A 15,269-nucleotide genomic window follows, 5' to 3' on the forward strand; every position below is an offset into this window, starting at 1 on the left:
TGAGAATTCGAACTGAGAGCACTTTAGCTCTGTTTTGTGAAGCCTTTTGAGCTGTATTTTTGCGTATTTGGAAGTAAATACGTGTGTCAGCGTTGAGTTTACGGTGTGGTGTGATATTTGCTTCATTGCTGATGATTCATTTAGCAGTTGTTGACGATCTTTACTGTACACAGTGTAAATAAATTCTCTGTGTTTTTAATCAAGAACTGTGTCATCCTTTCCAGAATGCTGGAAGCCGCACCGAATCCGTTACAATATTCTATAACACATTCCCCGAAAAGGAATCGTTGTAATACGGAAATCATTTTCTACACACCGATCTGCTCATCGCGTGGTTATGCTCACTTTGCTCGATGGGTTATCGTTATTTTGTTGCTTGGGCGACTTTGCTTTTTTTTTTTAATTTCAAAATTCAAGTGTTCGCCGTAATAGTTTCACATTGTCATTCAGAAATTTATTTGAAATAGTACTTTCTTTCATTGCTTCTGAAATGAATGGATGAAGTTTATGCCCCATTAGACAGGGACGGATCTAGGGGGGGGGGCATGGCCCCTCCCCCCTCAGACAGGGACAGATACAAGATTTCCTTTGGGGGTGGGCATAGCCAGGGGTGATCGAAGGCTCAAGTAACATGTTCTGAAAAGTCTGAAATTTTTGGAAACTGTGAGAAAGTTGCCCCCCCCCCCCTTCTCTTAAAAAAAATTTGCATACAAAATTCACTTTATTCATTCAATTGAAATGTTAACACCAGCTGTTTAAGCTTATCATTCTCAGGTGCCGGTTCTCTCGTTTTGCGCGCATGATATCTCAAGAAGTTTCTTATATATTTCCGTAAAACTTTTCATGCATGTTTGTCTGGTTTATTTTTATGACCTGAAAACCTAAATTTTAACTAAAAATAAAAGTTTATATTAAAAAAAATATTTCTGCCCAAAATTTTGGAAAATTTTGATAGTAACTTATAAAATTTCAAAAAAATAAATAAATAATTAAAAAAAAATAAATTTAGGTTCAGATCGTAAAAATAAACTAGATAAACATAAATGAAAAGTTTTGCGGAAATATATAAAAAACTTTCTAAAATATCATCCACGCTAAACGAGAAACCTGGCACCTGAGAAAAAGAGGCTTAAACAGCTGCTGTTAACATAAATCTCTATGAGGAAAGATTATGCATTTTTACGATAGCTTGAAAAGTTTTTTGCGTATGGTAATAAATAAGGTATCAAATTGTTTAGAATTGAGCTGTGCATTACAGTTATTTTCTCCAGAAAGTCAAAAATTTTGAAGGTTAAAGGTTCACAGACCCCTTCAATTTTTTTCTGAAAAAAAAAAACAAGTGAGCTCTAGGCTTCGCGGCAGTATTAACATTAGATCAACAAAGTGCGAGTTCTGAGGACTAAGGTCGATGTACAACATAGAAAAAAAAGGGCGCCTTAGTCAACAGCTACCTATTTTTAGCAATCGCCGACAATTACATTTTCTGAAGCAGATAATTAAAAAATTTTAGTTTCATAATTGCTTTTTCATGCTGTTCTATGATTAAATTCTTTCGACGATCGAAGAATGCGTCTTGAGTGAACGACATACCGTTAGTGATACTTTATCTTGTTTGACTAAAAATCAAATAAAATTAGCTTAAATAGCATGCAGAATTCTACAATTTAAGGGGTCCATTAACCTTCAAATTTTTAATTTTCTGGAAAAAAATATATGTTATGCATAATTTAATTCTAAACAATTTGATACCTTATTTATTACGATACACATAAAACTTTTCAAGTTATCGTGAAAATGTGCAAACATTCCCCATAGAGATTTAAGTTTACAGCAGCTGTTTAAGCCTCTCTTTCTCAAGAGTGTCGGTTTCTCGTTTTGCGTGCGTGATATCTTAGAACGTTTTTTATGTATTTCCGTAAAACTTTTCATGCATGCTGGTCTGATTTATTTTTTGATTTGAACCTAAATTTTAACTAAAAATAGAAATTAACACTAAAAAAATATATTTTCACACAAAATTTTGATATTAACTTATAAAATTTCAAAAAAAAGAAATAAATAAATAAAATAAATAATTTAAAAAAAAAAAAATTAGGTTCAGATCATAAAAATAAACCAGACAAACAGGCATTCAAAGTTTTACGGAAATATATAAGAAACTTTCTGAGATATTATGCGCGCAAAACGAGGAAATCGAAGAAACCGGCACCTGGGAAAAAGAGGCTTAAACAGCTGCTGTTAACATAAATCTCTATGGGGAAAGTGTACACATTTTTAGGATAACTTGAAAAGTTTTTTTTGCGTATGGTAATAAATAAAGCATCAAACTGTTCAGAGTTAAAGTTATGTATAACAGATATTTTTTCCAGAAAGTTGAAAATTTTGAAGGTTAAAGGTCCACAGACCCCTTTAATTTTTTTCTGAAAAAACAAGTGCACACTGTCCCCTCGTAAGATTAAAAATGCTCAGAGCCTCCAGAGACACAAATCCACCGAAACAGAACGAAACCCAGCTTTAACATCGACAAAAAACTGTCGGATATTTGAATCGAAGGCTTCAATGAATTGAGCATATATGACTAATCATTTCCCTTAAACACATGGTGCATCAGTGCAGTTTTTTTTTTTTTTTTTTGCCTTCATGAGATTTTTTTTTTAAAATAGTGAAATAAGGGTGAAGCAAGGCATTGCTCACTTTTAGTGAGTATTCTCAGTATGAGTCGAAGATGGAGAGAGAGGCTTCGTGGCAGTATTAACATTAGATCAAAAAAGTGCAAGTTCTGACGATTTAGGTCGATGTACGACATAGATAAAATAATAGTTTAAAAAACTAAAAAAACACACTTTCGTAGCAAAATGAACTAAAAAGTGAAAAATAATCTTTGGATGATAGTAGTTGACCAATCACTTAATTTTAATGGAATACAAAAAAGCGTGGGGGGCTGTCGATTTACATTTTTGCATAAACAACAAATGGAAGAAATTCAAGACAACTGATAAGAAGCTCCCCACGCTTTTTTGTATTACATTAAAATTAAGTGATTGGTCAACTACTATCATCCAAAGATTATTTTTCACTTTTTAGTTCATTTTGCTACGAAAGCGTGTTTTTTCAGTTTTTTAAACTATTATTTTATTTTTCTGCTTTTTAGTCTTATGTTGGAGAATTATCAAGCGACGAAATTATTTATAAAACGAGTGCGAGGTAATATCATAAAGTTAAGACAAGGGCACCCCGATGGGAAGCTACTGTGAGTCATCGATGTATGTTTGCAGAAATCATATTTATATTACTTTGAAAATTTGAGATGCATTTGAATAAAAGTTTTGTTCAACAATGGTCTGATCAGCAATGAATTTCCAATTGAAGGCTCACCTAAATTTTGCCATGAAATGAGTTAAAAACAATTATATTTCATGTTCTAATTACCTTGGAACATTGGAACAAATTTTGTTCTGATGCAGAAAAATGAAAGGTTTTTGTAGATATTTTTAAATAATTTTTGCGAGCATTTTTTGATGTATTTTTTTAAATTTTTCCTTTTTCACATTGTTGGATTCATGCCAAAATATTGATTAAAATTGGAGGAAACTAACAATTAAAAGGGTTAATTAATTAATTTGATTATAGAATATTGCATTGTCATCGGGTCTGAGATCGCGTGCCAAAATTCAAAAGAATCCGATCGCAGGAAGTGGGCGAAATTTGAGCTGCAAGATTCCATTACAAGATACATACATACATACACACATACATACAGGTGAAGCTAATAAAAGCGTGTTAAAAAAAGAAGGGTGCCTTAGTCAACGGCTACCTATTTTTAGCAAGGGATGGCAGATTCATTTTCTGAAGCAGATAACAATTTTTTTTAGCTTCGTTATTGCTTTTTCATGCTGTTTTACAATTAAATTCTTTCAACGATCGAAGAATGCGTCTTGAATGAACGACGTACCGTTAAGGATACTTTATCTTGTTCGACTAAAAATCAAATAAAATTAGTTTAAATAGCATGCAGAATTCTACAATTTAAGGGGTCTAAGGACCATTAACCTTCAAATTTTCAATTTTCTGGAAAAAAATATATGTTATGCATAATTTAATTCTAAACAATTTGATACCTTATTTATTACGATACACATAAAACTTTTCAAGTTATCGTGAAAATGTGCAAACATTCCCCATAGAGATTTAAGTTTACAGCAGCTGTTTAAGCCGGTTTCTCGTTTTGCGTGCGTGATATCTTAGAACGTTTTTTATGTATTTCCGTAAAACTTTTCATGCATGTTGGTCTGATTTATTTTTTGATTTGAACCTAAATTTTAACTAAAAATAGAAATTAACACTAAAAAAATATATTTTCACACAAAATTTTGATATTAACTTATAAAATTTCAAAAAAAAGAAAAAAATAAATAAAATAAATAATTTAAAAAAAAAAAAATTTAGGTTCAGATCATAAAAATAAACCAGACAAACAGGCATTCAAAGTTTTACGGAAATATATAAGAAACTTTCTGAGATATCATGCGCGCAAAACGAGGAAACCGAAGAAACCGGCACCTGAGAAAAAGAGGCTTAAACAGCTGCTGTTAACATAAATCTCTACGGGGAAAATTTTACGCATTTTCGCAATAACTTGAAAAGTTTTTTGCGTATGGGATTAAATAAGGTATCGAATTGTTCAGAATTAAATTATGCATAACATATATTTTTTTCCAGAAAATCGATCATTTTGAAGGCTAAGACTCCTGGATGGGACACGTATAATGCTTCAAATAATCGGGCATTATATTTGTATCTTTTCGTGAAAGCTTTGTTTCTTAGCATTCCGGCATTCGAACTCCTGATGAACTAAGTGTGAAAATATTTCCTTACACATTTAACAATATTTCTATGCCTGAATAAAGCAAATGAACAGAAATATTTTTTTCTTGTCATCAAAAATCCACCTTCTTACACAAGCATCCTTCACTAAATTGTTCATAATCCTCAAATTTTACAATTTATTTTACACAATATTTTTTTTTAATTATCTTACACATTTTAATTTTGTACGAGTATGTTTTTTTTTTTTTTAAATTTTAATGCATTTACTAAGCTCTTTATTTATTTGCATACTATTATTATTTTTTATTTATTTATTTTTAAATCACGATATTTTCAGACTTAAATTATAACTTTTTATATTCGCGGCACCCTTTGATGGATTTTTAGTGATACTGTTTAGAATATTTTTAATTTCACAAACAAAAATTATGACGACCGCATTGATTATACGTAATAGTTGACCATGCAAAACATAAAATATATATTACAGTACAAATGAAATGATAATATCTTGAGTTCTTTTCACATTACTCATACGAAACGAAACATTCCTTTTCTCCCTTTCTTTTTCAGATTTTATTTATTGTTTTAAAATAGCTCCAATGTTTTAATTGCACCTTCTTTTATGAGATTTTAAAAATAGAAATAAAATATTTGGTTTCTTTTCAATAATCAAGTTGCCTTAAATAGTAAATAATCTTATGAAACTAACTAAAATTTATCCAAATATGTTTTAAAAAAAAGAAAAAGAATCCCACTCGATTTCAAGTAAGATTTTCTTTTTTTTTTCTTTTCTTCTGAAGACATGTTCTCAAATACAAGCAGTAAAGCTTGCTTTGAATTTCCTTTCTGATTCAAACTGTTCTGTTGTAAGAAAATAATGTGGAAGGGTTGACCACAAGACACGAAGGGGGACACCTCCTTAGGGAACCCACCCAGGCAGTCTCAGTTATTCCTCTCTCAGCTGGGGTCTTTTAGTTGCATGCACAAAAGTATCCTTTAGGGAAATAGGGGTTTAGCCGTAAGTTTTGATCTTTTGTAAGCATTTATCTTTGAAATACTTCCCACGCTTGAGCAACTGATATCTGGACACTCAGAAGGGATTTAAAAGTCATTGCAATTACGATAAAAGAACTGAAAAGCAAAGAAATGTCTCTGTGTTTATTGGTTGTTTTGAAGAGTCACAACGTATCAAAAGGCATTGAAGAATACTTTTTATCCTCTTAGAAAATCATTCCCACAGTTAAAACGTTTTTGTCCATTCTCACCAGCGTTTTGTCCATTCGCCTTTGCTCACAGGTTGGATAGACCAGTCAATTGTTTGAAGAATGTTTTGTTGAGACCTTTTGAAAGATAGATCATCTTACATTTAACAGTTTTGATTTCTTAAGAGTATAAAAAGAAAAAAATGATATACGGAGATAAAAGCAAAAAGAAAAATAAATCAATAAAATAATTAGTGTTATGAAAATAATTGCTTTTCGTATTATCCTCTATTGTTTATTATTTTCCCGTTATGTACTGTGTAATTTTAATGAATATTTCAGCTCATATTAGCAACCTTGTATTTTATTGCACTATTTAATTCATTGCCAAAAAACTAATAAAGCGAAGCGATTTTCGAATGCAAGCTGAACAGCAAAAACAACATTAAAATCCCGAGAGCAAAATGGGGAGAAAAGCGCTATTACAACGTAGCAAAAAGCTACTCCGTTCTTCATCTGCGGCATGCGCGTTAAGGGCTTTCGGACTGATCATGGAATGGGTTAACAGGGTTGGCAAGTTTTTGCCGGAGGTGGAAAAAACCATGGAAAAAACCAGTTTCTACCGCCCGGCAAAAATAGGTTTTTGCCAAAGTGGCAAAAATAGATTTTGTGTCAACAACTTACGGACAGTTTTTTTCCCTTTTATATAAAAGTAAAAGCATGAAAAGATTTTGGTAAAAGGCTTTGCCATTTTCTGTAGAGTGAGCTAGTATCACTAAAAAGTAGAGTGAATATAGAATGCACATATTGATCAGCTTTTTTTTCTTCTTTTTAAATTCCTCTCTTGGCTATCCATTTTCCCAGTAAGTGAGAAAAAATGCATTATTTCTTTAGCGAGGAAAAGTTAATATTTTTCTATTTTCAAGTAAATATTTTGTTATTGATTAAATAACTTAAAAATCTTAGTGGGATAAAAAAAAAGTGATTCATTAAATTTATATAATTAGAATTCAATTTTTTTATTAATTTACTAAGCTTAAGTAAACATTCTTTGTTTTAGCATTGAAGGAATTGGCTCATTCTGAAAAAATTGTTTTAGCAAACATTTAAAATCTTAAGTTTTGCAATCCCAACATTTGTTTTTTATTTATTTTTCACCTTATAAATTAGAAGTAACATGGAGAGACATAACTAAAATATTAAAGTGCATTATTTATATTATAGTGTCACTATTTCTTGATTAACACTATAATGCTACTTTATTTGCAATTAGGTTTTTGCCGTTTTTTCCATTTTTGCCGTTTTTTCCCATTTTTGCCATTGTTTTTTCCACTGGCCTGGCAAAAATACCTTTTTGCCGGCAGAAGAAAGTATACGCATTTTTTTCGATAACTTGAAAAGTTTTTTGCGTATGGTAATAAATAAGGCATCAAATTCTTCAGAATTAAATTAGGCATAACATATATTTTTTCCAGAAAATGGAACATTTTGAAGGTTAAGGGTCCTTAGACCAGGGTTGGCAAAATCCCGTATTTTTTTTAAAAAGCCCATGAACCAAGGTTTTTTTTTTTTTTAATAAAACCAAAAAAAAAAAAACTAAAGCTGGGTTTTTTAAAAGAAATGCAGTTTTTTTGTCTTTTTTTAGGGAAAATGTGGGTACTATAAAAGAAGTTTAAATGGCGAAAAATTTAAATTAAGTATTTTTTTAAAAACCCAAAAGTGGGCTAAATAATGGGTTTTTTCAAAAAAAACCCATTGGGTCCAATCCAGCCAACCCTGCCTTAGAAGATTTTAATAAGCGTGGCTCCATTTCTCGACGCCAAAATGTTAGCGCTTAGTTTGTTTGATGTTTTAGACATATATAATGCTAAATTTTGATGCTGTAACTATATAGTAAAACCAAATTGTAAGATTAAGTAAGAATTAAAACCTAAATAAAAAAAATAACATATCGTTGTCCAAGATTTTTAGAAGGTAAAAGCAGAAAAAGAACTTAATAATAAAAAACAATAAAAAAAATTACTATTTGCTACTTCAGAAAAAAAGCTTCAGATTTTACAGTTCATGTTACATGAATAGTTCATATTTCATACAAAAAAAAGTAATTAAAAAAAATTCAGGAATGAGATTCTTGGCTATAATATGCATTGTGATAAAAACTTTAATAAAATTTTTCAGATTAAGATAAGAATGGTTGAAATCAACAGATTGAGTGACTTGTTTAATTATTTTTGGGGGGGGGGGGGAAACAGCTTATCTTTTTAACTTTAGCAGATGGGCCGGTTTTTTGTCCTCAGAAGAATAAGACCTTTTTTGGGAGTGAGAGATTCACAAGTAAAAATTTGTTTCATTTTTAAAAATCATTTTGAACATGGAAAAAAAAAATCCGATGGCTCATAGATCATAAAAATAAACCAGTCAAACATGCACAAAAAGTTTGGCGGACATATATAAGAAACTTTCTGAGATATCATGCATGCAAAACGAGAAACCTGAGAAACCGGCACCCGAGAAAAAAAGGCTTAAACAGCTGCCGTTAACATAAATCTCTATGGGGAAAGTATATGCATTTTTTCGATAACTTGAAAAGTTTTTTTGCGTATGGTAATAAATAAGGTATCAAATTCTTTAGAATTAAATTAGGCATAACACATATTTTTTCCAGAAAATCGAACATTTTGAAGGTTAAGGGTCCTTAGACCAGGGTTGGCAAAAACCCGTGTTTTTTTTAAAAAGTCCATGGACCCAGGGTTTTTTAAAAGAAATGTGAGTTTTTTTTGTCTTTTTTTACGGAAAATGTAGGTACTTGTAGTAAATTGTAACGTAAGAATATGGACAAAGCACAAAAATTGTCTTGGGATAAGAAAAAAGCTGGGAAATTCAGCGTTTTCTGAAGAAACGTATAAAAGACGACGAAACCCAAGGATGGAGAAGTTTCAGATTTTTTAGTTTCCATGATTATCAACGTTAAGGCAAAGTTACTTCTGGAGTGATAAAATCTATTGTTCGTTCTTAATTACATTTTTTTAAAATTTAACTTGATTGTATTTCATTTTGTTATGCAAAACTACTGTAGAACCTCAAGTAGTTTAAATCCCTTTTTACTGAATTACAGCTTAATCAAGACATTTCCTTGAATTTTATGTTGCCTGTTTTTCTATTTCTGTGTACAGAGTAAGAAATATTAAACTTTTTCATAAGATAATGAATACTGTACATCCTATTCCGTTTTCGGCCGCTTGTAACACCTGTTATTTTCTAAAAAAAAAAAAATACCTTGTTTATTCGATATTTGTGACCTGTTGGTTTGTAGAAAATAATTCAAACGAAAGCCTTTTAGCTAGAGTAGTTTCCTCAGTACAATCTACAAATATCGAGAAAATCAGACGTGACAGGACTTGGTCAAGATAATTTGAGTTACTTATTGATCAGTTAAAGAAAAAAATTAAATACATTTATTTAAAATCTTTGAAGTACTAAATAATGCCATTAGAAGTTCAGAAATACTATTAAAGTTCAAAATTCATTTTTTATGTCCATTGTCTGTGGTGAAGAACGAATAAAAACGAAGTTTAAATGGCGGAAAATTTAAATTAATTATTTTTTTAAAAACTTTAAAAAAACCCAAAAGTGGGCTAAATAATGTTTTTTTTTTTTCAAAAAAACCCATTGGGTCCAATCTGGCCAACCCTGCCTTAGACCCCTCAATGGAATCAAAACTGTACAAAACAAACGCGATTCAGACGAGCGGCAGTCACTAATAGAGTTAAGATATCGGAAGGAGAGAGTCTCACCCATGGCCCTGATGGCGAGGCCGATGTCCTTCTTCCTCTCGAATCGATTGAGGGAGAGGAATATCGTGGTGGCCGAGGTCTTCAGGTCCAGCTTCTCCTCCCCCAGGGGGCGCAGGAGTTGTTCCACGTTGATGCACGGGTACAGGACTTCCAGCCTCCTCTGCCGCAGGCTGGGGAACGTATCCCGGAAGGTCTCCGCTGAAAACACACGCACAGACTTTCATTTCCCCGACAGCGCACAAACGTTCTACACTCATTTAAAGATTTTTATTTACAGTAGAAGACCGTTATAACTAGTGATGTGCCGGATCGTCAACAAAGTAGATTCGAAGATACGGATCATTCGTGTCAAGATCCACGGATAAGGATCTCAAAATGTTTTTGCCCAATTCGACTATCCAAGTGTAAAACTTATTACGGAAGGTATTCCCGTCACTATAAATAATACTGTTTCTTCAAAAAATATCATCTACGGCGAAAATATAATGATGACTATGATTTACTCTTTGAAGAAATCTCCGTTAAAATGGATGGAGAGTTGGAAGGAACGGGTCAGCACAGCATTAATGCTTAAATAGAATGTGAAAAATTATTTCTATCTTGCTCTGTAGATGTAGGATACAGGAGAAAGAGTGTAAAGCTGCGACTGGATAGGCTAGAAATCATTTTTCGCATTTTATTTCAGTATAAATGCAGCGCTGACCCATTCAACCCAAACGACTCCGACCGACGAAATAACAGAGCCGGGAACACCTTTACAAACAGTAAATAGAGACTTTTGTCTCACTTTTTTTGAAGGATGCCGGGACAAACCAAAATGAAGAAAAACAGAAACCCCATATCAATAACAAAAACTAATATTAAACTAAAAATTAAAAAACAAAATGTCTCAAAGGTCAGTTGGCTTCTGAAATGATACCATATAATTTAAAGAGGGAATAAAAGCTAATTTAAACGGAATTTAAGAGTCTTTTATTAATATTTAAAATTTTTTAGAACAGAAAAGATCCGTTTAAGATCCGTCAAAAAAGTAACGGATACGGATCTTTGTTTTTCCTCGGATATCCGGAACATCACTAGTTATAACCGCACACAACTTTTAGGACCAGGTCTTTTGCGTTATACAGGTTTTTGCATTATATAGATCATTTCGCATATTGTGAAACTAATATTCAGAATCTATCTATATACAGTAGAATACCTTTATAACGCCGACCTGTATAACGCAATTCTCTACAAACCGCACAACTTTTCAGAGGTAAACAATAAGTTTTGAAGTTTAAAAAATCTTTCTGTTTTGCCTAGCAAACATAAAAATTGTTAGGAAAATTAAATTTTGAAAGTTTTTCATCTTAATTCAAAGTTTTTAAATGAAAATTAACACTCACAGTAAATGAAAATACCAGATGGTTCTTGAAAATGCAGCTGTTATGCAAACCATGAAGCTAGCAGAAGTGCAGGATAGTTCACTTTCTTGTAATAAAGAAACATTTGTGAATGACTCTTTGTATAATTAGTGCTTTAATACTCACTACAGATAATACTCATTCTGAAGTGCTAATATATAGATATATTTTGAATATTAGTTTCAAAATGTGTGAAATGACCTATATAATGCCAAAACCTGTACAACGCAAAAGCTCTGGTCCCAAGGTGAGCGTTTTAATGGTCTTCTACTGTATTAGCATTTCAGAATGAGTTTACCTGCATTAAAACACTAATATTACAATGAGTCATTCCCAAATAAATATGTTTCGCAATCAAAAGAAAGTGAATTATCCTTCACTTATGCTAGCTTCATGGTTAATAACAGCTGCATTTTCATTCTAGTTTTGATTGAGAATTCTAATTTTAATTCAAAACCTTTGAATTAAGATAGAAAGATGAAAAACCGTTTTCAAATTTAATTTGGCTAACAATTTTTATGTTTGCAAGGCAGAACAGAGGGCTTTTTAAACTGCAAGAGTTATTGTTTACATCGGAAAAGCTGTGTGGCTTAGAGAGAATTGCGTTATATGGGTCAGCGTCATAAATGTACTCTACTGTATTACTAGTGGTGCCCCCACGGCTTTGCCCATAGTAGAAAACTAAAAGGTCACTTGGTTCGCCTTTATATTTACAAATAATGGATGAGGAATTTCTCGCCCATGTCACAGTTCCACGTTATGATAATTTGGCAATTTAATCGTCCACGTTGTGATCATTTGCTTGGTAAAATGTTCTTAAGATTGGAATAGAAAAAGAAAAAAAATCCAGTTTTCGAAACATCGCTTCGAGGTGCAAACCCCAATGCTACAAACTAATTCTGTGCCAAATTTCGTGAAAATCGGCCGAACAGTCTAGGTGCTATGCACGTCACAGAGATCCTGACATCCAGACAGAGAGACTTTCAGCTTTATTATTAGAAAGGTTACACAATGCTGTAGTTAGAGGGGGGCCGACAAAAGCCGTTGGATTTTACTGTAAAAGTAACAGAAATGTGATGTAAATTGGTTTTACACCATTTTTTGTTGAGTTACTTTCGGAGAATACACTCATTACCGTTCATTGTCACACACTGGCTTTTATTTTCAAAAACACCTCTTTGACATGGGTTTAGGCATTATTGTTGAAAACCAGAACTGCTACGCAAAACCCGAACAAGCCTTATGTCTTTACCAATAATAAAGCTGAAAGTCTCTGTCTGGATATCTGGATCTCTGTCTGTCTGTGAGGCACATAGCGCCTAAACCGTTCGGCCGATTTTCATGAAATTCGGCATGAAGTTAGTTTAGGAGAGCTAACAAATACCACTTGAAGTGAAATATTGTTGGATTGTTCCACCTTGCCTTCCAAAAATTTACAACGTGAACCTTGGGCAAACAAATTTTGGAGACCCCCGAGTTTTGCTACACCTTATTTATTCATTAATTTTTTTTTTTCCAAACGTATGAATAATTACAGGGAGCAGGGGTGGCATTTCAGCATTTCATTTGGGGGATGGAGTTTCTTAAATATGTACTACCACAGTGCGGTACCAAGCACACATTAGCTAACAGTCAATGGTCATAAAATCGGTTTAATATGAATAAAAATTAGATTTTAGAAATAATTAAAATTTTGATTCACTTTCTAATAAGTTATACAAAACATCTTGATACTAAAGTTTTTATACCTTTTGGAAAAGTTTTAAAGTATGATTTTTGAAATTCAGAAGAGCAAGGAATTGTGTTACTAATTTATCAGTGTCCAGTGTCATGCTGTTTTGCCAGTACAGCTAAATAGAAAAGATGGTGGAAAAGCTCATGCCCTTTAGCATGTATGAATTCGTTTGAATATTTTGCCTATTGTGCTTCGAAAATAATTCTATATAACCTCATGAGACATTAAAAAAATCTTTCTCTACTAGCTGAACTGATTGTAATAGTTAAAAAATAATTGAAGTAGCAAAGTTATGTATGAAAACACTTTTTATATCTTGCTCTTCAAAATCACCCAGGCAACTTCAAAAATTTTGAGGGGAATAATTTTTCATCAATGAATAATCTAGTCTCTGGGTGTGAAAACTGGTCTGTCAGTATATTGCTTGTAATTTTCTTGCCTCGTGCTACAAATTTTACTCATAATTGAAACATTTTATTTTTCGTTTCAAAAATCCAATCCAGATAATATCAAGTCAACAATACAGAAAAATAATTATCAAATCTTGTGTTAATTTCATTCGAAACTAAATCTATCACTTCATACAAAATTTAAAAAATCAATGTTTGACTTCACTTCATCATGTGGATTTTTGTCTTTTTTTTTTTTGAAAAGTTTCACGGTTGATTGAAACATACATCTATGTAAAATCTTTTTCCAGTTTCAATTGTAGATTGAACTATGGTAGTATGGTGCACAGATCAGTTGTGGATTGAACTGGGCTTGAATAGTCGGAAAATCAAGGGTAGCGGATTGAAGCTGTTTTGATAGAGTAAAGTATTTTTCACAAAAACTTTCCTCAGTACAAACAAATTGAATAAAAATTCAAATGAAATGAAACATGCTAAAAGGCATGAGCTTTTTCACCATTGAAAGAATCGTTCTGAAATAATTCTTCCAGTCGTCAAACCACTGCTTTGAAGTTATAGAGAAATGCTTTTATGGTTTTAACTCTTGAAAACCATTTTGTGTCACTCCGAGATTGCATAATTATACCCATAACAGGTATTTGTTGACATGTTTTTTTTTTTTTTTAAATTCAATAATCACATGCATTTTTAAGAAGTTTCCATAAAAGCATATATGCACCGAGCAGCTGAAATGTTTTTCTAGCAGAAGAAAGCGGAAGGGGGGGGGGAGGCGCTCTCCTGGAAATTTTCCAAAATCGAAGTTGCATAGCAAAAAAGTTGGATTCCACACAGATACTCTGTGACAGATATTTTTTGGAAATCCTCAAAAATGGTTTCAGCTATTCAGCACACAACAAAAATCCGAACTTGAGAATTAATCAAATATCCTTCTATGCATATCAGATATAGAAGGAAGTAAAAATGATTTACGAAAAATAATTATAACACCTTAAAGAAAAGACTTATGCTTCTATCAGCAAACAAACATCACTGAAAGTTTTAATAAAAATCATCTAATGATAAATCGAAACAATCAGTTTAAAAATGGTGGAGAAGATGATAGTGAAGTGAAATGAGAGAGAAATTCTACATAAACTTTAGTTAGTTACTGAAGAAAATATTGCAATTGTCGATTAGAGGAATTTAAAATATGTTATTCGCAAACTTCAAAACTAGTTCTTAACGATTGTCAAGGTGCAAATGAATGAATGAAAGACAAGTGCATAGTGATCAGAATTCAGAATTATTACAAACAATAAATAAAGGAGAGGGATTTTTTTTTTATTTTATTCATTTTTGATTCCTCTCCCTTTCATAACTGCCACACGTTATTCTTCCTGCAGAATTGTGCTACTTCCAGAAAATTTAAAATAAATTAAAAAGAAATCAAATCGTCTGATCCAGCTTTGAAACGGACACCAACTCCATCCTATCACTGATGTTCCCTTCATTGAAACAGAGACACGGACATTACATTTTAGAAAGAGTGCGTGAAAAAATGATTATTTATGCATCTATTTCTTGTTGAATAAGTTAAAAAAATTTTCCCTTCCAAAAATCAAAAATTTCATGTTCTAAAGAAAAACAAAGCTTCTGGGAAAAAAATTCCCCCCAAAAGTTTTGATGGCGCAACTTGTGCCATAATCCCCCCCCCCCCTGGTTTGCAATAGGGTCGTTTCCAAAATTTTAAAAGTATTTTTTCCCTGAAAGAGCATGCTTAAAAACATAGGATCCGACCATTTTTAAAATGATTTGAAAAAGTTTAATATTTAAAAAAAATTAATTTAATCTGTGCGATTTCATTGTTACGCTTCGGCCAATGACATCACAAATGATGAAATGCCATTCACTCA

At 32.1% G+C, this 15,269-nt stretch overlaps 1 protein-coding gene across 2 annotated transcripts in view; it reads right to left on the reverse strand.

Annotated features, from left to right (window-relative positions):
- The window catches only part of LOC129232586 (alpha-1,3/1,6-mannosyltransferase ALG2-like), a 41,179-nt gene that overhangs the window by 20,132 nt on the left and 5,778 nt on the right, over nt 1-15,269 (reverse strand). For both annotated transcript variants that reach the window (XM_054866719.1, XM_054866718.1), the window contains exon 2: nt 9,827-10,024. In XM_054866719.1, coding sequence (XP_054722694.1) covers nt 9,827-10,024 — 198 coding nt within the window. The remainder of the gene's footprint in view (nt 1-9,826; nt 10,025-15,269) is intronic.

The sequence above is a fragment of the Uloborus diversus genome, unplaced genomic scaffold (genome assembly GCF_026930045.1).
Source record: "Uloborus diversus isolate 005 unplaced genomic scaffold, Udiv.v.3.1 scaffold_13, whole genome shotgun sequence".
NCBI classification, from domain to species: Eukaryota; Metazoa; Arthropoda; class Arachnida; order Araneae; family Uloboridae; genus Uloborus; species Uloborus diversus.